The sequence below is a fragment of the Passer domesticus genome, chromosome 8 (genome assembly GCF_036417665.1).
Source record: "Passer domesticus isolate bPasDom1 chromosome 8, bPasDom1.hap1, whole genome shotgun sequence".
In the NCBI taxonomy this organism is placed as follows: Eukaryota; Metazoa; Chordata; class Aves; order Passeriformes; family Passeridae; genus Passer; species Passer domesticus.
In genome coordinates, this window is record NC_087481.1 from 4,331,963 (window position 1) to 4,355,684 (window position 23,722).

The 23,722-nt window shown below is 50.7% G+C and overlaps 2 protein-coding genes and 1 pseudogene across 2 annotated transcripts in view; 2 read left to right on the forward strand and 1 right to left on the reverse strand.

The window, feature by feature from the left end:
- The window catches only part of LOC135306131 (zinc finger protein 208-like), a 378,562-nt pseudogene that overhangs the window by 44,067 nt on the left and 310,773 nt on the right, over positions 1–23,722 (reverse strand).
- Positions 1–23,722, forward strand: part of LOC135305954 (zinc finger protein 239-like) — a 29,078-nt gene that overhangs the window by 2,537 nt on the left and 2,819 nt on the right. The window lies entirely within an intron of this gene.
- LOC135305955 (olfactory receptor 14C36-like) lies at positions 14,834–15,502 on the forward strand (the record flags this gene model as incomplete). The annotated part of the gene is made up of 1 exon (XM_064429532.1): positions 14,834–15,502. A coding segment is annotated over one exon (669 nt), but the record flags the coding sequence as incomplete, so codon positions are not given.

Consider the following 23,722-nt stretch of genomic DNA (forward strand, 5'->3'; position numbering starts at 1 on the left):
TGCTACAAGTGGACCTCATTGGTCATTTAATCAACACATTTCACATGATTGGCTAATTAAGACAACACCTTTCATTAAACAACTTTATGGAAAAAAAATCTTATTACAAATACCATCTATGGATAGTTTACAATTCTTTCTCTCCAGCTCCCTAAATGTTCCCAGACCAATTAATGGGAAACCTTATCTTGTTTTCTCCGTCTCTGACCAGAGTGCCATATCCACACCCAAATTCCCCCACGGACCTCCAGGCTTTCGAAATTCTTTCTGTGAGAACAGCATTGGAGGAGCTGGTTCCAATGTCATCTCCAGACTTTTCAAGCCTTCATGTGTAAAGAATTATCAAAGTGGAATTAAGCCTTTTTAGAATTTGTCCCACAGGATTAAGGATAGCAAACCAAAGACATTTATATAAGTATCTACTATGGTAATGATGAGACAAAATGATCTTAATCAGAAATTTTTACACCAAGATACAAGAGTAACATATTAATTTATATAGACCACTCGGAAGTGATTTCAAAGCAACTGTATTAAAACAAAACCAGTAATTAAACAGAGATTGATGTCTCTCCCCCAGACCAATGATCATGGGCATATCTCTTTGGTGTAGCCTTGAGGAGTGACCTTGAGGGGTGCCCCCACTGCAGGGAGGAATCTCCACACCCCCCAAGAAGGGAAATGTCAGGAGACGCTGCTGTTAAAATCTGGGACAGGGCTTCTCTAGTCTGAAGTGCTGCCCTGTCAGTCAGATGTGGGACAGGGCTTTTCTAGTCTGAAGTGCTGCCCTGTCAGTCAGATGTGCCCAGGATGGGCCAGCTCAGCAGCTCTGCAGAAGCTCTCAGTGCTGTCCCTTGGTTGTTCCTTTCTCTGGGGATTTTTCCAGCTCTGCCACAGCTTCAGCTCCCTCTGAGGATGTTGAACTTTGGGATGGAGGACTCGGGCTGGTTTCAGTTTTATTCACCCCAAAAGCAGCATGACCCCCCTCCTTCATTTCCCACTGGGGGCTTTGCAAACGGCCTGGCTGGAGTTGATGGAGCCCATTGCAGGCAGAGCCTCCTGCTCCAGCAGGAACTGCCTTTCCTGTGCCAGGAGCAGGGCAGGTCCCGCTGCAGGAAAAGCCCCAGGCCAGCCTCAGCACAGGGAAGGGCTCGGGCACAAGAGCAGAGTGCCGTGCTGGGAGCTGTGCCAGGCAGAGCCTGAGGCACCAAAGGCACCTTGGCAGCAGCAGCTGCTTGCAGGGCATGGCCAGAAGCCTCCCTTGGCAGCCCGGCCTGGTGGCCAGCACTGCAGAGCTGCTGCATCAGGGCTCATTTCTGCCTGGGCTCTGAAAAGCCACTTCTGCTCCAGGAGCCTGCCTGGGAAGCCATTGGCCCCAGCACCTTGGGGACAAGATATGAATGACAAAACTCTTCATGCCAGCAGAGACAAGGCAGGGGCAGAGGAAAGGGGAGAGGCAGGCCCAGGGAACAGGGCTGCCATGGTGATGGCTGTGAGGTCACTGCCCCTGCAGCAGCCTGGCTGCCCTCAGCAGACATTCTGGCCAGAAGCATTGTGAGGGCACCCAGCACACCAGAGAACCCACACAACAGGAATTCTGTGCTTTGGGAGGGGGTTTCACTATGTCAGGTTCCACAAAGCTCCTGAACAGGGACAATTCCTGTGATGGGGCATCCACTTCTCTCAAACAGCAGTTGCAGTTTTGTGCCACTCTCATCATTTTCTCCTTCCAAAATTGTAAAATATTTTGTTCTTGCAAAAAAAAATGTAAATCTGCCCTGATTCAATTCGACATAATGACCCTTTTTCTGTCACTGCAAGATTTAGGAGAAAATAACTTTGACCACTATTCTTCCATTTTCACAGACTTTGGAGAGGACCCAAAAATCTCCCAGATGGGTTTGGGGGTCTCATCACATAACCAGTGGGAGGAGGCTACATGCTCTGGGCTCAGTGGGGTGGAGACTGAGGACAGAACAGGAGTAGTCCGGGAGGGATTGAAGGGTGGTTTCAGAGAGGAGTTTTTCTTGTAAAAAGCAGCTAGAGAAAGAAATAATGGCACCAAGGGTGTGGAGTGCCCCTGCCCCATGAGGTAGGGATTCTACCCAGACAGACACCATTGGGCAAGGGGCGTGATTTAAAGAGGATTCCGCCCCTCCACCCTGTGGGGTCTGCCATTGCAAGCCCAGGAAAAGACACTCCACCCCATCTGGTCAAATAAGGAGTGGCCACAGAACATTTTTCCTTTTCTGTAACCTCGTTGGTTCAAATTCTACTGCAAAGTCCCCGCCACACATTTTTCCATTGGTGGTCCTCCCCGATCCACTCCTTTGCAGTCCCCTGCTCCTTCTGCTATTGGACCCCGACCCTAAACTCCACCCCTACCCTGTCATATAAAACCCATGACAAGCCACCACCTCCTCTCCCCCTTCATTTCTTGTCTTGGTACCTGGCACAATAAAGGATCCTGGGCTTTGCTAAACCAAGACCCATCCTGTTGCCTTCCTTTCCCTGCTGGTCATCGATGTCTGCCTGAGGTCTGAGACTCTGGGGTCTGGGGGAGTCGTTTTGCTGCTTACTGCAGTGGAACACAACACAAGGGCAGCTGGGGAGGCCCAGACATGAAGAGAAAGGAATTTCCTCTCCCAGGGCAGGGCTGTGGTGCGGAAGGAGCCTGGAGCAGCCCAAGGCTTTGTGTGGGCAGGCAGAGGCAGGCAGGAGGCAGAGCTGCCAGCAAAGGAAGGGGCCAGCCAGGTGGGGCAGCCGGGGGATGACGACAGCCTGCAGGGACAGAGGTGCAGGGCAGGGACACCGTAGGACAGCCTGGGCTGCACAGGGCACAAAGATGGGCAGCAGCTGCAAGGCCCTGACAGAGCCAACTTGGGCAGCACTTTGGCCATGGCAGACACAAAGAGCACCAAAGCCCCAGAGGGTCATTAAAGTCCTTGTGCTGTGTCTGTGCTGCTGAGCTGGGCCGGGCTCCTGGCCCAGAGGCAGCTCCTGGCAAGGGCAGCGCTGCAGAGAGACAGCTCTGGCCAGGAGCAGCTCCTGTGCACAGCCCAGCAGGGCTGGGGCACTGCCAGGGCAGCTCAGGGACACCAGCAGGGCACAGCCAGAGCTGACAGAGGCTCAGCACTGGCAGGGGCTGGGGGATGTCCCAGGGGGGGCTGTGTCACAGCGGCACCGCTGTGGCTGTGTCATAGCAAGGGGCTGTGTGACAGCACAGAGTGGGCTGTGTGAGGTCACAGATTGGGCTATGACATCACAGAGTTTGTTGTGTGAGGTCATCGAGCAACTACAGCATCATAGAGGGGATTCTGTGCCATCACAGAGCAGGCTGTGACATCATGACATCGCTGTAGGATATCATAGCTGGAAGGTCACAGTGTGTGCTGTGACACTACAGAGTAGCAGTATGGTATCACAGAGAGGGTTTTGTGCCATCACTGAGGGTGTTGTGACATCACAGAGCTGTCTGTAATGTCATAGAGTAGGGTGTGAGGCCATCGAGTAGCCTCTGCCATCATGGAAGGTGGCTGTGTCACATCAGAGAGTGGGTTGTGACATCACTGGGCGACTGAGTAACATCATAGAGCCAGCGGTGACATCACAGAACAGACTGTGACATCACAGGGTGACTTTGTGACATCACCAACTCTTCTGTGACATGAGAGAGCAGCTTTATGGTATCACAGAGTGATATCCCAGCACTGGCCATGTGACATCATAAGGGGCTTTGTGACATCACAGAGCAGTCTGTGATATCACAGAGCAGTTGTACGTGTCATCACTGAGTTGTCTGTGACATCATAGAGTAGGCTCTGTGACATCACAGGCTGGACATCATAGAATGGATTCTGCCATCACAAGGTATCTGTGTGACATCACAGAGGGGATGTGACATCATAGAATGGCTGTGTGACATCCCAGGGTAGGATGTGTAATATCACAAGATTAACTGTGACATCATAATGAGGGCTGTGACATCATAATGAGGGCTGTGGCATCACAAAGGGGCTGTGTGTCATCACAGGGGCTGTGTGAGGTCACTGGGGAGGTCACTCTGCCTCAGCCCCCCTCACAGTTCCCCCAGAGCAGTCCAACACTGCTCGTGCACAGCGGGGTCCCCTGTCCCCCCGGGTACCCCTGCCCCCGGCGCCGCAGCCTCCCCCAGAGGATGTTCCACGAGATCGACCCCAGAGCCTGACACGGGGAGAGGGGGCCGGGGCCCTGGGGGTGGGACAGGGGGACAGGGATCCCCCAGCAGCGTTTCTGTGTCCCCCAGGGCCAGAGCCTGGGCCAGGGCTCCTTCACCCTGTTACAAACGAGGGCTTGAGAGCGCTGAAAAAATCCTCGGCAAGGGATCAGCAAAAACCAGATTTAATATTAAGCAATGGCACCACAAAGTTCCTTGGAAAGAGTGACTTTGCTCCTGACTGGACACTTCAGACACATCAAGGAAACAAAGCAACAACAAAACCAAATCAAATTCAGGCAGTCAAACCAGAAATGAACCATGAACAGTCCCTGGGTGTGTGCGCGTGTGTGTGTGCATGACATAAGGACAATGAGGGCAAGGATAAAAGGAATACAGCCTAAAAGCTGAACAGAGCTCAAAGTTAACAGGACTTAACTTGTACCTTAACCTTAACTGATACCTTACACATCAGAGTTTAGCAAAAGAACAGCACATAACAGTATTTAACCTAACTTATAATGGCTTATAGGTCATTATAAGTTAGTTTAAATATGACTTAGTAACTTAACAGAGGAATAACACTTAATAATATTTAACTTAGCTTATAACTTAAACTTAGCAACTTAGCAAAAGAACAACACTTAGCAGCATTTAACTTAGCTTAGACCTCGTGACTTAACCTGACTTACAGGCCTGACTGACTCAGCTATCCAAGGCACTCCAACCCCTCTGAGAGCAGCATTTCTGCCACATTTCCCCAGCACAGGCACTCCTGTGTGCACACAGACACAAAGAGTCAGTGCAAGGCACCTGTGAGAAATTCCCCTGCGGGCAGCAAATGCTCCCTGTGGATGCTTTGGCATCTCCCCAGCGGGTGAAGGGTTGAGCCTGGAGGAGTGGGGGGATCGGCCCAGGCTCCCTCGTTGTCCAGGATCCCTGAGTGCAGCAAACGGGAGAGTTCCCGGCTGGGAGAGGCCCCACTCAGAGGGAGTCGCTGGCCCAGGAGAGCTCCAAGGGGCTCCTTTTGCAGCGCTGTTTGTAGGGCCCCAAGAGAGGGGCTTCAGTCACAGCAATGGTTCATCCTGGCCGCACTTGGCATCAACAGCTTTCTTTGGCACTGTGAGAACAGGGATGTTGTGCCACTGAGGGAACAAAACCAGTTCCCAGGGCTGCTCCTACAGCAACCAGGAGCTGGTTGGGCAGCAGCAGTGCCTGGAGCAGACAGTGCTTGTGCTGAGCTGCGGAGGAGCTGAGCCCAGGGGCTGCTGGCCAAGGCCGAGGCCCAAGGAGCATTTCTGAGCTGGCAGGGCGGCCTGAGAAGGGGAGGGGAGAATGCAGCAGCACAGGGCCCATGGAAGCAAGGGACCATGGTGACACTGTGGGGCCCTGTGAGACCAAGGGACCATTGTGACACTGGGAGACCCTATGGAATCAAAGGTCCATTGTGACATTGTGGATCCTAGTGTCATCAGTGGTCCATTGTGACACTGTGGAGCTAAAGGAGACCATTGTGACACTGCAAACCCCCAGGGTCCAAACGTCCATTGTGGCATTGCAGGGCTCATGGCACAGAGGAACCATGTGACATCGTGGGGCCTGGGGAACCACAGAGACCATTGTGACACTGCAAGGCCTCATGGAATTGTTGGGACCATTGTGACTGCAAAGTCCCATGGAACCCAGGCACCATTGTGACACTATGGGGCACCATAAAACACAGGAAAAGTGGAACAGCTCTGACTAGTTTGGCTTCCTGGGCCCGTGACTGGTCCAGCTGACCTTGGCATGTTGAGGGTCTGTTCTCATCTGCTGTTGAAACACTGGTGCTCTGTGCTTTCCTTCCTATGGAAAAGAACTGTTGTTCTCCTCCAAGCACACATGGCCAGAATTCGGATTTCACCACCAAATTTCCTTATATCCAGGGATTGTTCCGACAGGAATATTGCCAGGACAACTCTGGCTGGCAGTGGTTTCACAAGGGTCAGCTCTCTTTTGTTCCCAAAAAGCCTGGGGAAGGCTCCATGCTTTCTTCCTGTTGGAACAAAATGTCCTGCTTCTCCAGGCACCCATGGCCAAGACTGGTTTTCCAACTCCAAAATTCCATACACGCAAAGATAGCTCCCAGACAAAATCTGCCATTACTGATAAGTCTGGCTGGCCTTGGCCTAGTGAGAGTCACACCTGCCTTCCAAACACTGGGGCTCTGTGCTTTCCTTCCTATGGAAAAGAACTGTCCTTGACATCCAGGTGCCCACAGCCAGAATTGGGATTTCACCTCCAACATTGCCTTAGTGTGACTGACTGGAGGAGGTTGTTGGCTGTAAACATTTCATGTGTGAGAGAGGAAGAGGCAGGTCCACCTTGCCCTGCCCTGGAAGCCCAGCACTGCCCTGCCCTGGAACCCCAATCCCCCCAGAGCCTCTATCCCAGCCCAGCAGTGGCTGCCAGTCCCTGGCACAGCACAGGCAATGCTCCACAGCCACCTCTGGAGCCCCCAGCCCAGCTCCTGAGTGACCAAATGAGCCCAAGTCCCACCTGGGGGAAGGGTCCAGGAAGACCAAGGGGTATTGAAGGCTGAGCACAGGTCAAGCACACATCTTGACCCTACCTCCTCTTGGAATTTCCATCTGAACACTGCTGGAAACAAGGAGTTGGTAGCTCTGTGTGTGTGCTTCTCCGTATTTTTTTCATCTTTCTCTCTTTCTGTGAGTTCTTCTTCTGTTTCTGTGCTCCTGCACATTTTGATTAACATTAAATTGAACAGGCTTAGAGTTTGTGAAGTCGAATGGGCCAAGTCAATGCTTTGAGAAGTGTTTTATGTTGATTGAATGTCTGTTGTACTTTAACATGAGAAGAATTTTAAAAAGTAATACTAATTTTTTTGTGCTACTGACAATGTCTTAAACCACTAAGATACTGAACACACCTCTATGAAACATGTATGTTAAAGATGACAAAACCCAGGAACCTCCTCTTTCTTTTCTACTCAACAAAGAAGCAGCAGGCCCAGCCCTGGCCCCATCTGAACCAAACCAAACCAAGCAGCCCTGCCCCCGGCCGAGCCCCTTCCCCCCTCCCCAGGCCGCCCCCCATGGGCCCCATTCTGACCAAACCAAACCCAACAACGACCAAACAAGAAAACAAAAGAGGCTACAACACCCTAACCAGAACTAAGCCAGCCACAGCTATTTTAATCTTTCCATCAAGTTCCCTCCCTGCAAAAACTAAAACCAAAAACCCCTACAACCTGCAACCCATACAAAATAATCCTAAAATTATAAAAAACAACTAAAATTAAACACAAAAAAGGCAAAAACCAACCATAAAAGCAATGCTAACAAAACCCAACCACAACTTCCACCACAAGTTACCAGCAGGTCAGGTGTTAATCCTTTCAATACTTCTATCCTCCCTCGAGTAAAAGAAAAACAAAATATAAGCATATTAAAGAACAACGTAAAACCATCAAAGTCAGAAAAGAAAAAAATAAATCTGAATTAAAAATATAGAAAAAAGCCATAATCTTAAAACTAAAATCCCCTTAAAAATCATAAGGTAAAAACTCTTTTTTATACCACATAAAATTATAAAAAATTTGAAATTAATATCAAACAAAAACTTGCATACTAAAATAAACAAATGTTAAAATAACTGTAATTTCATAAAAAGTTTCAGCAGAAAAAAAGAAAAAAAAGTAATCCACTACCACGGAGAGAATATCTCTATTCCCAGAGATAGAACCAATTTTAAAATAAATAATAAAATTTTTTACCTTTAAACAACTAATCTTTAAAACAATACCACATAGGTCAACATGGCCTATCAAAAAGCTGTAAAAAAATTTGTAGCAATAAAAACAACTTCCCAAGAACAACGCTCCCCAGACAACTGTTATTCATGACAAAATTAGGAGCCACCAAAAATCTAGTTTTTTCTCTTGTAAAAAAATCTCCATAACCTCAACAAGAAAAACTTCTCTCCCTAACTAAAATGAAAAAAGACTATTCTAGACCGAGTAAACTAACTAGAAATTTTAAGTTTACTTTCTTTACATTGTCAGGAAAAAAATAATTGTAAAGAAAAAAACTGTTCTAAAGAGTTTATTTTAATTCTTACAACTTTTTTTTTAATTTTAGTTACTTTTAATAGCATTTTCTTTATTTCCTTTTAAAATTTTATGCCTACTTTACCTTTCTCCTAATCCTACTTCACAGTAAAATAAATACATAAGTAATTAACTGACACTAAAACCCACCACAGTTACCAATACATTAATTAAGAAATATCAAAATTAGAAAAATCTTAAATTACCAAACCAAAATCACTACAATGTCATAAGAAAACTTTTGCCAATATTTCTCTGATTTTCTAAAATTCCCAGTAAAGGCTGTTTTGTAGTTTTGAGCTTCTGAGGATCTCTTATTGGTATTTCCCCAGAGCATCCAACTCAGAGTACACAAGCAATTGTAATTCCTTTTAAATGCCTCCTTGAGAGAGTTGTTTGGGCGATGGGGGTCAGGGCTTGTCTGTCCTGCTTGGCACAGCCCAGGCAGGGCTTTCCCAGACACATTCACACTCCATTGCCCAGCTGGAGCCACTGGGGCCTCTGAGTTCTGCTGGCCCAGCCCCAGGGACGCTCTCCTTGTCTGCCCATTCCCCCACGGTCTCTGGGCAGGAATGGCCTCAGTGGGGGCTGCTGACATCCTCAGCAACTTGGAGGCTGCTGCTGGATTTCACTGCTCCAGAGGCTTGTTCAGCCTGCAGCTCTTTGATGCAGGAATTCAGTGTCCCAGGGCTCATTAACATTCAGAGCACGTTAACAAGCCAAGCCTCTGGGAATAATTTGATTTCAGTTTTAAAATCATTTGTGGTTAGTTAGGCAGATTTCTGAAGCCCATTGAAACTGAATAGATTCTATTTAAAAAGACAGTGCGAAAACATATTTTAGGTTCTGTTTAGGTTTTTTATTCCTGTTAATAAATGGATATGTGCAATCTCCAATTGACATTGAATCCAAGTACCTCCTCATGCAGTTTGAATAGATATGAAAATCAAGACCCTTCATGCCTGACAATCAATCAGACTCTGTCCTTACCCCCACCCCACCATTTCCCCTATCCAAGCCCTGGCACTCAGAGCAGCCTTGTGCAAATCTCAGCTCTCTCCAGCCCAGGCTGCACCTGCAGCTTTCAGCTCCTTGGCTCCAACTCCCACCTGCTTTCTTTGGAGAAGGAGCTGCCCCAGACACAGAGGGATGTTCATTTCTTGTCAGCCAACAAAGCCAAGGGAAGGCACAGCTCCATCAAATGCAAAAGTGTTCTTCTCCCTGGCTCTGCCCTGGCCCTGATCCCCACAGCCTGTCCTGCTTCCTTCATCCCTTCTTTGCCAGGCACTTTCTGGGACAAGGGAGCTCTGCTCTGGCTGTGGAGGGAGATCCAAGTGCAGCCACTGGAGTGGGAACCACAACTCATCAGGTTTGTGTCCTTTGGGGAACCAGAAACTGCTGAGACTCAGAGGCACAGAAGTGTTTCTCTTCATGGCCAATATAAAAAATGTGAACATGATAAAACTGAATAAATTTAATAAACATTAAAACCCTTCCCTCAGCTCATTGTGACAGCAACATCTGACATGTCCACCATCCACAAGGGATTGCCATAGAGGAAGGATTTTAGACAGAGACATAGGAAGAGGTGATATAAAAGATAAAAACACAACTAACATGCTGACTAAGAAGGTATTTAAACTTTTGAAAAATTGGGCAACTTCCTGAAGCTCAAAGCATGAAGCCAGTCAAGGGAGACACATTGGAATAACCAGAGAACAGCTACAGGAGAAAATCTGGGAGCAAGGGGAAGGGCATAGATCCAGCTGCTCTAAATGAAGAGATGTCCTTAGACAGGACCATTTAACCAGGAGAGCTGCAAACACCTAAAGGAAGAGGGCCGTGAAATACTAGACTGAATGTTGCTGGCAAAGGTAGAGGGGAAGATCAGTATTTTTTCTCCTGCCATCAGTAGAAGAATCCATGAGATCCAGGAAACTCCTTTTCGCACCCTGTATGCTCTCTATCCTCCACACCATCCTTGAGACCCTTCACCAGCAAGCAGTGTGTGAAAAATTCTATCCATTGGTGACTCCCAAGCCAAGACCTCCCCTGAAACCTGCCTTTCTGGGACCTTCCACAATGGTCTGTTTTACAACTATTGTGGTGGACAGACTGAGTTGGGAGAAGCGTCTCCCTCAAGGACTGTGACATGAAACCCCTATATGGAGGAGCTTGGACCTTCCACAATGGTCCAAGATGGCGATGGCCATGCTGTCTGGGAGCATCAGGCCCTGGAGACCCAAGATGGAAGGAGCCTTAATGTGGCTCAGGAGCCCGACCGTTCTCCTGCCATCTCGGCTCCTCCACTTCTGCTACCACAACCTTCTCTTCTGCCCTGAACCAACCTCCAGACTCCACCCCTGTAACTGCACTCCATGCTCCCACTGTTAATCATCCTTTCCACCCTGGGCCATGCCTCCAGAACTCCACCCCAAAAGTCCGCCATCCTAAATCAAGGTCCTTCCTCCCCAACACCTGACAAAATGGCAGCACCCTTTACGCACCCTCCAGCAACAATATAAAACCCATGGTCAAGGATACTAAGCCAAACTGTCACACTATTTCTAATCCAAGTGTTTCTGCTCCAAGTTATTCCTCCTCTCCAGAAGACAGTTTGGATTCCCAGAGCCACCTCTCCCCTCAAGCCTAGAAGATCCCTGGGAAAGGATCTGGAAGGAAGCAGTTAAGGAAGGAGACTGGCAAATAGTCTTGAAACTCCTCATTGCCCCCGGACATTATGAAAGAAGGGAGCAGAATCCCAGGTATCAGCCATTGGTTTACGGGGAAATCAAGGAGCTGTGTGGGGCAGCTAAAGACTAGAGGCAGGGCTCACCTTGTTTTAATGGCTTGATGAGGGCCGTGTTCACAGCACATGTAACCCACTATGATTTAAAATATATTATGACCATGTTTTTATCACTTACAGAATACACCCTGTGGGAAAGGGGGATGGAAGTGTTTACTAAATCAATTAATAGCAGACTATGCTAATAATGAGGCAAGGGCACAATTGACAATCAGCCATCTAGCTGGAGAAGGAAAACACAGCCTGACAGATGATCAAGCAGCAGGTATCCCCAGAGAAGTATTGGACGATATAAAAGAGGTGGCTTTGAAAGCTTTAATCCAGGTACCGGATGGTAGCACCCCCAGTTTGGACTATGTAAACATAAGACATGCATGAAATTGATTGATTGCCTTAAACAGGCAGTAGAGAAACAAGTCTGGGATGAAAAGACTCAAAATTAATTACTAAACTCATTGGGGGTAGCCAATACCAACCTGGAATGTAAGAAAGGGCTGCGTGCCCTTCCACTAGAGATGGAACCCACACTCCTGCAGATGATTGAGGCTGTAATTGCCTCAGGACAGCAGAACACGTAGCGGCCGTACAAGCCCAGGCCATTTGGCAAGGAGTTGCAGAGGCCCTAGTGGCCATGCCATTCCCCTTTAAGGGGCCCTAGCCACAATTACAGGGCCCCCAAATATGTTTCCTGTGTGGTCAACAAGGACATTTTAGAAAATATTGTCTCTGGGGTAGGGGGGTATCCGGTCCCTAACAGAAATCAACATAAAACGAGGCAGAATTTGGCTTTTTGCAATGGCCAGTGCAGGTTGGTATGATGATCCACCCTCACAGCTGGCACATGGCACGTCTGGAGTGGCCTTGGTGGCACCTTGGTGTCACCTTGGGCTTGGCACAGACTTGAGGAGGGTCTATGTTTTCAACAGAGACACTCAAGAGTTTTAGATTGCTTCAAAGAATTAAAAAGACAAAACCCCTCTTTGGCTGTGTGCAGTCAGATCTCCAAGCAAAGCAGATCCCAAGTGAGTGAGTAGAGACAGGATGGGGTTGGGGAATGTGGAGCAAGGTTGTTGACACTGGGTCAGAGCTCAAGGCACAGCTTCTCTGAACAGGCCAGACCTCCTTAGGAGAGTCCCTGGATCAATATCAGTCACTGAATGCTTCAATCACCTCTTGTGTAATAAAAAAAAAAAAAAAAAAAATACATCCTTTAAAATAGGAATACATATTTACTAGAAAATCTTTGAAATATTTCTCCAGCAGGAAAACTTCCTGATGAACAGCACTAGAGCAGAGGGAAATCAAGGCAGAGCCATGGTTTGTCAGGACTTGCTTGAGGCTAATAAGGCCCATGGTGCATTTGGAGCTGAGCCCTGGAACCTCAGGGCCTGAGAGGAGATTGTACAAACCCGTCAAGAAGTCAAAAACAGAAGAAAACCTCAAAGTGTGTCAAAGCATGCATGGGTCCCACTGAGGTCCATCCCCAACACCGGCTCCTCATGGACTCCTTGGAGGAGAGAATTGGGAGCCAGCATGGCACAAAAACTTCTCAAAGACTCAGTGTGAAAAGGAAAATCCAAAGTACTTTAAAAACCTTGAGTATCTCAAAGTATTAATGAGCCCCACTGAGTGTCAGTACAAAGATCTAAAGGGACTCATTAAAGCAGATAATTGGGGCCATGATTGCACAAACCTCTACCAGAGTCTGTATCAAAGGGGAAACACCAAGTACCTTAAAATAACTGAAGTACCTTGAAGTATTAATGAGCCCCACTGAGTGTTGTTACTGACAAAGCCTCTCCAGGGACTAATTACAGCAGATAATTGGAGGCCATGATTGCACAAACCTCTCACAGACTCCAAGGCAAAAGCCAAACCCAAAGCTCTTTGAAAAACCTGGAATCCCTGGGAGCATTCAGGAGCCCCCAGGGCCATTCCTGAGCTCCCCAGGGACTCCTTCCAGCAGATCCTTGAGGCCACTGGGATGTGGGCTAGGGGGGGATGCTGAGGGCAGGACAAGGGGCTGATAGTGCCCAGCCTGGCTGGGGCTGTGCCAGGAGGCCCCAGGGCCTCAGGACAAGGTGTCTCCTCCCAGCCCTTGCTGGCACAGACCCTGCTGCTGTGCCCCAGGCCACCAAGACTTGGCTTCTCTTTGTCCCCACCTGGCATCCCTGCCTCCAGTTCTCTGCTCTGCCTGGGGCCTGGGGACACTTTCTGAGTCGTGTCCCTCAGTGGGACCCATTAAAAGTCCAAGAAACTTTGGAGTTGGATTCTGACTTGGAGTTCTGGAGAGGTTTCTTCAGCTGCCTCTCAGGGACTGATGTTCAGGGCCTGATCACAAAGCCCCAGAGGGTCATTAAAGTCCTTGTGCTGTGTCTGTGCTGCTGAGCTGGGCTGGGCTCCTGGCACAGAGGCAGCTCCTGGTAAGCAAGAAGAGCTTCAAAAGCACATTTCTCTTGATGAGCAGCTCTTCTGCCAGCCCAGCAGGGCTGGGGCACTGCCTGCAGCCAGCCCGGGCACAGCCCAGAGGCACAGAGAGCTTCAATCAGTCAGGGCTGGGAAGGTGCTGAGAAGTGCCTGGGGCAGAATCACTGCCAGCCCTTGGCACAGGAACCTCTGGCTGCAGGACAATGCAGCTGCAGCTCCTGGAGTGATCTCCTAAAGCTGGAACATCCCAATGCCTGCAGACCCTGTGAGTACATTCTCTGATTCTCTCTGGTGCAGAGCAGCCAGGGGTGCCCAGGGCTGTCCTGCAGAGCAGGCTCCTGCAGCCCAGGGCGCTGTGCTGGGGCAGGGACTCTGCTGCCTGCCAGGAACAGCTCTCAGCCAGCCCGGGGAGCTGCTCCCAGCTCTGGGGGACAAGATCTGGGTGGAAGGAGACAGCTGGTAAGGCTTTCAATTGTTCTCCTTGTGTGGGTATGATAGTGCATCATCCAGGGCTGCTCCCAGCATGACATTTAACTGCAGATCATTTCCAAGTAGATGATACAGGGAGCACAGCAGGCCAGGGGCTAAATAAAAGTGAAAATCCTGCTTTTTTAATGTACTGCTCCGGACTGCCTGGGTGGGAAATCGCACATAGATATTCATCTCTCAGTTCAGGTTAAGAAAAATAAAAATAATTTCTGTCTGATCTAAATAAACTGAGCAGTGAAAGAAATTAGCACAGGGCCCCTTAGAGGCAGCATCAGTGTCCCTTTTCCATCTTCCTCAGGGTTGCTCAGACATTGCCATCAGTGCCTGCAGAGCCAGAGCTGCCCCTGGGCAGTGCCACAGCTGGGAGGGGTCTGCAGGGCAGAGCTGAGCCCCCAGGGCTGGGCTGGGCTCTGGCAGCACTGGCAGGGCCCAGCCCTGGGCACAGGGAAGCAGCTGCTGGCAGGGACAGCTCCAGGCAGCACAGCCCTGGGCAGGCAGTGGGGGGAAAGTGCCCCCAGGCTGGGCTGGAATATTTAAAGTTCCCTCTAAACCCAATTATTCCATGATTACTTTTTATACAGATCCCCATGCCAAGACAGCACAAATGTCCAACAGCAGCTCCATCAGGCACTTCCTCCTGCTGGCATTGGCAGACACGCGGCAGCTGCAGCTCCTGCACTTCTGCCTCTTGCTGGGCATCTCCCTGGCTGCCCTCCTGGGCAACGGCCTCATCATCAGCGCCGTAGCCTGCGGCCACCACCTGCACACGCCCATGTTCTTCTTCCTGCTCAACCTGGCCCTCAGCGACCTGGGCTCCATCTGCACCACTGTCCCCAAAGCCATGCACAATTCCCTCTGGGACACCAGGGACATCTCCTACACAGGATGTGCTGCTCAGCTCTTTTTCTTTATGTTCTTCATGTCAGCAGAGCTTTCCTTCCTGACCATCATGTGCTACGACCGCTACGTGTCCATCTGCAAACCCCTGCACTATGGGACCCTCCTGGGCAGCAGAGCTTGTGCCCACATGGCAGCAGCTGCCTGGGCCAGTGCCTTTCTCTATTCACTGCTGCACACAGCCAATACATTTTCCCTGCCCCTGTGCCATGGTAATGTACTGGGCCAGTTCTTCTGTGAAATCCCCCAGATCCTCAAGCTCTCCTGCTCCAAATCCTACCTCAGGGAACTTGGGCTAATCACAGTTAGTGCCGGTTTAGGACTTGGATGTTTTGTGTTCATTGTTTTCTCCTATGTGCAGATCTTCAGGGCTGTGCTGAGGATCCCCTCTGAGCAGGGGCGGCACAAAACCTTTTCCACCTGCCTCCCTCACCTGGCTGTGGTTTCTCTGTTCCTCAGCACAGGTGCATTTGCCTACCTGAAGCCCCCTTCCATCTCCTCCCCATCCCTGGATCTGGCCCTGTCAGTTCTGTACTCAGTAGTGCCTCTGGCCCTGACCCCCTCATCTACAGCCTGAGGAACCAGGAGCTGAAGGCTGCAGTGTGGAGACTGATGAATGCATGGTTTCAGAAACATTAAACTGCTGGCCAATTTCTGCACATCACTTGTAATAAAAGTCATCTTTGATACTTCTTGTTGGTTTCCTTTTGGAGATTCTTTGACTTTGTTTTACTTTTTTAATATTGCTTACAATGAAATGTCATTTTTTGTGCCATTTCCCATTTTGTTTCTCTCCACCTTCCCTGTGGCCACAACTGTATCAGTGAGGGGCTGCGCTCTCAATGCCTTTAAAGGAACTAAAGGATCTCCCAGCAGAGTTTTCTGCAGAGATGCCCTTTTGTTGCCTCCTCTGGAGCTGCAGCAGCAATGTCTGTGTGCAGAGCTGGGGCAGATCAGTGCTGGCACAGCAGCTGTGCCCAGCAGCAGCAGCAGCACTTGGTGTTGCCAGTGCTGCTGCCGTGGCCCTGCCCCGCTGCCCTGGTGGCCCTGGTGTTGCTGCAGGGCCTGAGTGCTCTCGGGGCCGGGCACAGTCCTGGGGGTGGCAGTGCTGGGGCTGCAGCAGGGACAGGCCATGGGCACTGCTGGGGCAGCGCTGACGCCTCAGGCCAGGCCCTGGCCGCTCCAGGCTCCTTGCCCAGGCTCTCTCAAGAACACGGCCAGGCCAATGCTCAGCACAGAAAAGCCCCAGGGTGAGCAGCCCCAGGCTGGCCGTGGGCAGGCTGGGGGCAAACAGCATGGCTGGGGCTCTGCAAGGGCCCTGGGGGAGACGGGAAGGAGCAGCAGAGCAGGGGCTGATCCATCCCCAGTGCGCTGCACAGCCCAGGGCAGCGTCCCAGAGCGTCCTCATGGAGCTGCCAACAACATCCCCCTCTGCAGCCCTGGCCTCCCCCCAGCTCACAGAGGTGCCGCATCCTTGCAGGCACAGCCACGGCAGCACTGGCTCAGGAGCCCCTGTTTGCATTGCACAGAGCAGGCAGGAGCACCCCCATGCTGTTGCTGTGGGGACATGAAGCTGAGGCAGCACAAATGCCATCAGCCCCTGGGGCCAGCAAGGGCTGGGGGACACCAGGGAAACCACTCAGCTTTGTCCTGGCCTCTGCAGTCAGCCAGAAAGTTTGTTCCCATCAGCTGGGAGTTTTCTGTCCCACTGCAGACACTGTTGCTCAGAGCCAGGGCTGCCTGGCACCGACCTCCAAACTGCCCTGAGCATTTTCTCTGCTTCATCTTTGCTTTCTTTACTCTTTTCTTGATAGAAATTTCTTCCTCTTGCCCACCCCTGTTCTGTCCCCTGCAAACTGCCCATCCCTGTTTGCCCTTTCCTCTCTGGCCCCACTCCCCATTGCAGTTCCTGACTTGGCACCATCCCTTGGGCAGCAGGATCATCCTCCAAGTGCTGCAGGAATTGTCTGCAGGCTCCTGCAGTGCCTGGTGCTGCTCCCTTGCCAGAGGCACCCCAGGCCAGGGGGGCACATCTGGGCTGCTGTGTCTGCCTGTGGGGCTCCCTGTTCTGGGCAATGAGGAGGAGCTGCAGAGGCTCTGCAGGACTGACAGGATGGGCTTTGGGGCTGGCAGGAGAAGCTGAGGCACCTGGGCTGCTGGAGCTTCTGAAGAGGAGGCCCAGGGCTCATCCTGCAACTGCTGCAAGGGTGGTTTCAGACAATCCCAGAATCAGCAAGGTTGGAAAAGACCTCGGACATCACCAAGTCCAATCTGTGCCCTGACACTGCCTTGTCTCCCCTGAGCCTCCTCTTCTCCTGGATAAAATATCCCAGCAGATCCCTCTGGCGCTCCTCAGAGGACTTGTGTTCAAGACCCCTCCCCAGCCTTGTTGCCCTTCTCTGGACATGCTCCAGCCCCTCCATGTCCTTCCTAAATTGGGGGTCCCAGAACTGGACACAGCACTCAAGGTGCTGCCCAACCAGTGCTGAGCACAGGGGAAGAATCACTGCCCTGCTCCGCTGGCCACACCATTCCTGATCCAGGCCAGGAGCCATTGGCCTTCTTGGCCACCTGGCCACACTGCTGCCTCATGTCCAGCCTGCTGTCCATCAGTCCCTGCAGGTCCCTTTGTGCCTGGCTGCTGTCCAGCCACTCTGTCCCCAGCCTGTAGCACTGCAGGGGTTGTTGTGGCCAAAGTGCAGGGCCCGGCACTGGGACTTGTTAAATCTCACCTTGTTGGATTTGTTTCCTGGATCCAGCCTGTCCAGGGCCCTCTGCAGAGCCCTCCTCCCCTCCACCACATCCACACTCACACCCAGCTTGGTGTCACCACAGTTCCATGTGGCCCCAGAGTGTCACATGGTTTCCATGATTCCATGAGGCCTCACACTGTCACAATGTCCCTTTGGTTCCATGGAACCCCTATATGTCACAAAGTCCCTTGGATCCTTGGGCCCCGCAGTGTCCCAACAGATCCTTGGTCCCCCAAGGCCCTGCAGTGTCCCAGTGGATCCTTGGTTCCATGAGGTCTGGCAGTGCAGCAGTGCTCTCCGTGGTTCCCACAGTCTTTTATGCCTCCCACTGTCAGACAATAGAAAGACACCTGGTAAATAAAGTGTAGTGGGAGTAGATATCTACTCGAGGAGGTAATAATAAAAATTCCTTCTTACCCCCACTCCCCAGCCAGGTGCCACTTCAGAACAGGTATGAGCCCCTGGATCTGGAGAGTCAACCGCATGATTTAGAAGAAAATGATCTGTCCATTGAGCCTCCCAATCATGATTCATGTCTGAGAAGGATTACCACCTGTAACATCAAAAAGGAAAGAAGGATAATCGTGGTGACTGACTCTCTTCTGAGGTGAACAGAGGGTCCCATATGTCAACTGGACCCACCCCACAGAGAGGTCTGCTGCCTCCCTGGGACCCGGGTACAGGATATCACTGAGAGACTGCCTGGGCTGATTCAGCCCTTTGATTATTACCCACTGGTGATACTCCAGGCTGGCAGTGAAGAGATTGAAAAGAGGAGTGTTAGGACAATTAAAAGGGACTTGAGAGCATTGGGCCAGATGATTGATAGGACAGGGGCACAGGTAGTCTTTTCCTCAGTCCCTTTGGTGGCTAAGAAGAACAGTGAAAGCAATAGAAGAGCTCAAATTATTAACAAGTGGCTCAAGCCCTGGTGTCATCAGCAGAACTTTGGATTCTTTGATCACGGGGCAACTTTTACTGTACTTGGCTTGCTGGAACCAGATGGGCTCTATCTCTCTATTAAGGGCAGAAGAAATTTAGCTCATGAACTGGCAGAACTTGTTGAGAGGGCTTTAAACTAGGATTGAAGAGGGAAGGGGATGCAGCTGGGCTGTCTGGAAGCAGGCCCAAGGGGGGTAAGCCTGAGTTAGGGGTGAAATCAGCAGCCTAGCTGAGGTGCATGGATACCCGTGCATGCAGCATGGGTAACAAACAGGAAAAGCTGGAGGCCATGGTGCAGCAGCAGAGCTGTGATGGAATTGCCATAATGGAAATGAGGTGGGATGACTCACATGGCTGGAGCACTGCATTAGATGGCTAGAAACTCTTCAGAAGAGATAAAAAAGGGAGAAGAGGTGGAGGGGTGGCCCTTTATATTAGGGAGGGCTTTGATGCTATGGATGTTGAAAGTAATGATGAAGTGGAATGCCTGTGGGTGAGAATTAGGGAAAAGGCCAACAAGGCTGACATCCTACTGGGAGTCTGTTATCGTCCACCCAGCCAGGAAGAGGAGGTGGACAACTCATTCTATAAGCAGCTAGAGAATGTGTCTGGATCATCAACCCTTGTTCTTGTAGGTGACTTCAACTTGCCAGACATTTGCTGGGAACTTAATACAGAAGAAAAAATGCAGTCCAAGAAATTTTTAGAGTGTGTAGAGGACAATTTTTGTCACAGCTGGTGGGTGGGCCCACCAGGGGAGGTACTGCATTAGATCTTGTTGTTTGCAAATAGAGATGGGCTGGTGGGAGATGTGGTGGTTGGCGGCCACTTGGGGCAGAGTGAACATGAGATTATAAAATTCTTGATATTTGGTGAAGTCAGGAGGAACATTAATAAGACTTTTGTACTAGACTTTCAGAGGGCAGACTTTGGCCTACTTAGGAGGCTTATTCAAAGAGTTCCTTGGGAAGCAGCCCTTAAATGCAAGGGGGTTCAGGAAAAGTGGATGTGCTTCAAAAAAGATCTTGAGGGCACAGGAACACTGTCCCTGTGTGCTGAAAGATGAGGTGACGAGGCAATCACCCAGCCTAGAGGGGGAGGGAGGTTTTGGAGGACCTTAAGAATAAAAAGAGGATGAATCATCTTTGGAAGGAGAGTGAGGTATCTCAGGAAATATTTAAGAGGGGTTCTAGAGCATATAGAAAAAAAATCAGGGAGGCCAAAGTTCATTTTGAATTTAAAATGGCAACTTCTGTAAAGGATAATAAAAAAATTTTTACAAGTATATTAATGGTAAAAGGAAGGGTAAGACCAACATCTGTTCTATATTGGATGAGGGAGAGAACTTAGTAACTGCAGATGAGAAGAAAGCAGAAGTGTTTAACACCTTCTTTGCCTCAGTCTTTGGTGGAAGACGACTTGTCCCCAGGAAAACTGTCCTCTTGGGTTGGTTGATGGTGCCAGGGAACAGAATGGTCCCCCCATTATCCAAGAGAAGGCAGTCAGAGAACTTCTGAGCTGCTTGGATGTTCATAATCCATGGGACCAGATGGGATCCACCCCAGGGTGATGAGGGAACTGGCAGATGAGCTTGCCAAGCCACCCTCCATCATTTACCAGCAGTCCTGGCTCACTATTGAGGTTCCAGATGACTGGAAGCTGCCCAATGTGACACCCATTCACAACAAGGGTGGGAAGGAGGATCCTGGTAATTACAGGCCAGTCAGCCTGACCTCAGCACCCGGTGAGGTGATGGAACAGTTTATACTGAGTGTCATCACCCAGCACTTACAGCATGGCCAGGGTATCAGACCCAGCCAGCAGGGGTTCAGGAGGGGTAGGTTATGTTTGACCAACTTGGTCTCCTTTTATGACCAGGTGACCCTCCTGGTGGATGCAGGAAAGGCTGTGGATGTGTCTATTTGCACTCCAGCCAGGCCTTTGGCACTGTCTGCCACAGCACACTCCTGGAAAAGCTGCAGCCCAGGGCTGGGACAGGAGCACTCTGTGCTGGGTTCAGAACTGGCTGCATGGCCGGCCCAGAGAGTGCTGGTGAGCGCTGCTGCATCCAGCTGGCAGCCAGGCACCAGTGCTGTCCCTCAGGGCTCTGTGCTGGGGCCAGCTCTGTTTGATATTTTTATTGACGACATGGATGAGGAGATTGAGTCTTTCATTAGTAAATCTGCAGATGACACCAAGTTGGGGGCATGTGTTGATCTGTTACAAGGGAGAAGGGCTCTGCAGAGAGACCTGGAATGGCTGGATGGATGGAAGAGTCCAAACAGATGAAGTTTAATAAGTCCAAGTGCCCAGTCCTGCATTTTGGCCACAATAACCTCCTGCAATGCTACAGGCTGGGGATGGTGTGGCTGGACAGTGCCCAGGCAGAAAGGGACCTGGGGGTGCTGCTCGACAGCCGGCTGGACATGAGCCAGCAGTGTGCCCTGGTGGCCAAGAAGGCCAATGGCTCCTGGCCTGGATCAGGAATGGTGTGGCCAGCAGGAGCAGGGAGGTCATTCTTCCCCTGCACTTGGCACTGGTGTACTTGGCATTCTTCCCCTGTACTGGCACCGTACCTCGAGTGCTGTGTCCAGTTCTGGGCCCCCCAATTTAAGAGGGACATGGAGGGGCTGGAGCATGTCCAGAGAAGGGCAACAAGGCTGGTGAGGGGCTTGGAACACAAATCCTGTGAGGAGCAGCTGAGGGAGCTGGGGTTGTTTATCCTGGAGGAAAGGAGATGCAGAGGTGACCTTATCACTCTCCACAGCTTCCTCAAGTGGTAGTCAGGTGGGGGTCAGTCTCCTTCTCTAGGCAACAACTGACAGAACCAGAGGACACAGTCTTAAGCTGCACCAAGGGAAATAGAGGTTGCATATTAGGAAAAAAGTTTTTTAGATAAAGTATTGGATTGGTTTGCCCTGGGAGGTGGTGGAGTCACCATCCCTGAATGTTTTCTAAAAAAAAGATTGGATGTGGCACTTGGTGCCAGGGTTTACCTGAGGTGGTGTTAGGGCATGGATTGGATTCAATGTTCCTGAAGGTCTCTTCCAACCAAGTAATTCTGTGATTGTGTGATTCAGTGATCCCAATGGGTCCCTGCCAGCTCAGCCCCTTCTGCAATTGTCACTCTTTGGCTCAGCCTTTGTGTCCCCTCGAGGCGCTAGCACAGCTGTTGGGGACAGGGCAGCCCCAGCGTTCCCCTGTGTGTGACACCCCAGCAGTGACAGCCCCAGCGTTCCCCTGTCTGTGACACCCCAGCGGTGACAGCCCCAGCGTTCCCCTGTGTGTGACACCCCAGCGGTGACAGCCCCAGCGTTCCCCTGTGTGTGACACCCCAGCGGTGACAGCCCCAGCGTTCCCATGTGTGTGACACCCCAGCGGTGACAGCCCCAGCGTTCCCCTGTGTGTGACACCCCAGCGGTGACAGCCCCAGCGTTCCCATGTGTGTGACACCCCAGCGGTGACAGCCCCAGCGTTCCCCTGTGTGTGACACCCCAGCGGTGACAGCCCCAGCGTTCCCCTGTCTGTGACACCCCAGCGGTGACAGCCCCAGCGTTCCCTCCCTGCAGACGCTCCAAGGGAAGCGTCCAGAGCCGTGTCCAGTCCATGGAACTGAGCGGCCACTGCCCAGCCCGGCCTGGGCTGATGTGGATTCCTCTGCACACAGCTCGGGGAAGGTCCCCCTGGCCACCTGCACAGTGCCACAGACAAGTGTCAGACACAGTTACAGAGCTCTGCTCAGAGCTGACATGGGAATTAGTTTAAAAAAACCTGAAAAAACACCCCCCACACACACAAAGAAAAGAAAAGAAAAGAAAAGAAAAGAAAAGAAAAGAAAAGAAAAGAAAAGAAAAGAAAAGAAAAGAAAAGAAAAGAAAAGAAAAGAAAAGAAAAGAAAAGAAAAGAAAAGAAGAAAAGAAAAGAAAAGAAAAGAAAAGAAAAGAAAAGAAAAGAAAAGAAAAGAAAAGAAAAGAAAAGAAAAGACCACACCAAAAAACCACCCTACCACCCAAACAAAAAAAAAAACAAACACAAAAACCCAAAAAAAGAAAGTAATCCAAAACAAAACAAAACCAAAACCCCAGTAAAAACAAACAACCCCAAAAAACCCCAAAGAAGAAACCACACCAAATGTAACCAAACAAAAAAAAGAAAAAAAAAAAAAGAGTATTTTTCCAAGTAGAGGTCTTCCATCCTTCAGCAGTCACACCTGCCCACACGCAAGACCTGGGGCTGCAAAAAAATGAGGCTTCCTTTGAACACATTTGCAGGAAAAGCAGGTTTAGGACAGGCTCTCAGCAGAACTGTTCTCAGCTGAGCCCCTCTGGCAGCTGCAGGGCCATTGCAAATGCAGAGCCTCAGCCCACAGGGCAGAAAAGGGCTCTGAGCTCCCCTCCCCGGACACCAAACCCTGTTCCCAGGCTGCTTCACACACAGGATTCTTCTGGAGGACTGCACAAAGCTGAGAGTGGACTCGGGCTTCTCCATGGTGCGTGTCCTAAAGCTGCCTGGGAGAAGAAATTTCGGGTCAGCTCGGCTGGCACAATCCCTGCTGGCGCAGGGCACAGCGCTGGGAAGGGCTTTGGGTGCCGAGGCTTTGCTGCAGCCAAGGAAAGCTCCTGGCTCAGGGTCACCTTTGCTGCTCAGCCAGAGCCCCGAGTGCCCCAGCAGCAGCAGCAGCAGCAGCAGAGAATGGCAGCATTGCCAGGGGCCAGCACAGGAGGGGAGATTTCCCCCTGGAGAGAGGCTCCTATTCCAGTTTTTGCATTCAGGCAGGTGCAGATGCCTCAGCTTTGGCTGCACAGCAGCTGGAAATGCAAGTCCAGGAGCTCTGTGCATGGCCAGCCCCAGCAGGTGACAGCAAGGACAGGGCCCTGGCACAGTGACATTTGCAGGGAGCGCCTTTAGCAAGCGCTGGGGGCTGGGACTGTGTGCAGAAAACACCCTGGGGGTCTCTGCAGCCAGGCCAAAGGAACAAAGTTTCAGTTGTGGCCTGGCGAGGGAGCACCAGAATGGATTGTTTTCCATTGCCGGGTGCTGTAGGAGCCCCAGAGGAGAGCCCAGGGGGCCAAGGAATGGAGAGCGGGGACTGTGCAGGAGCC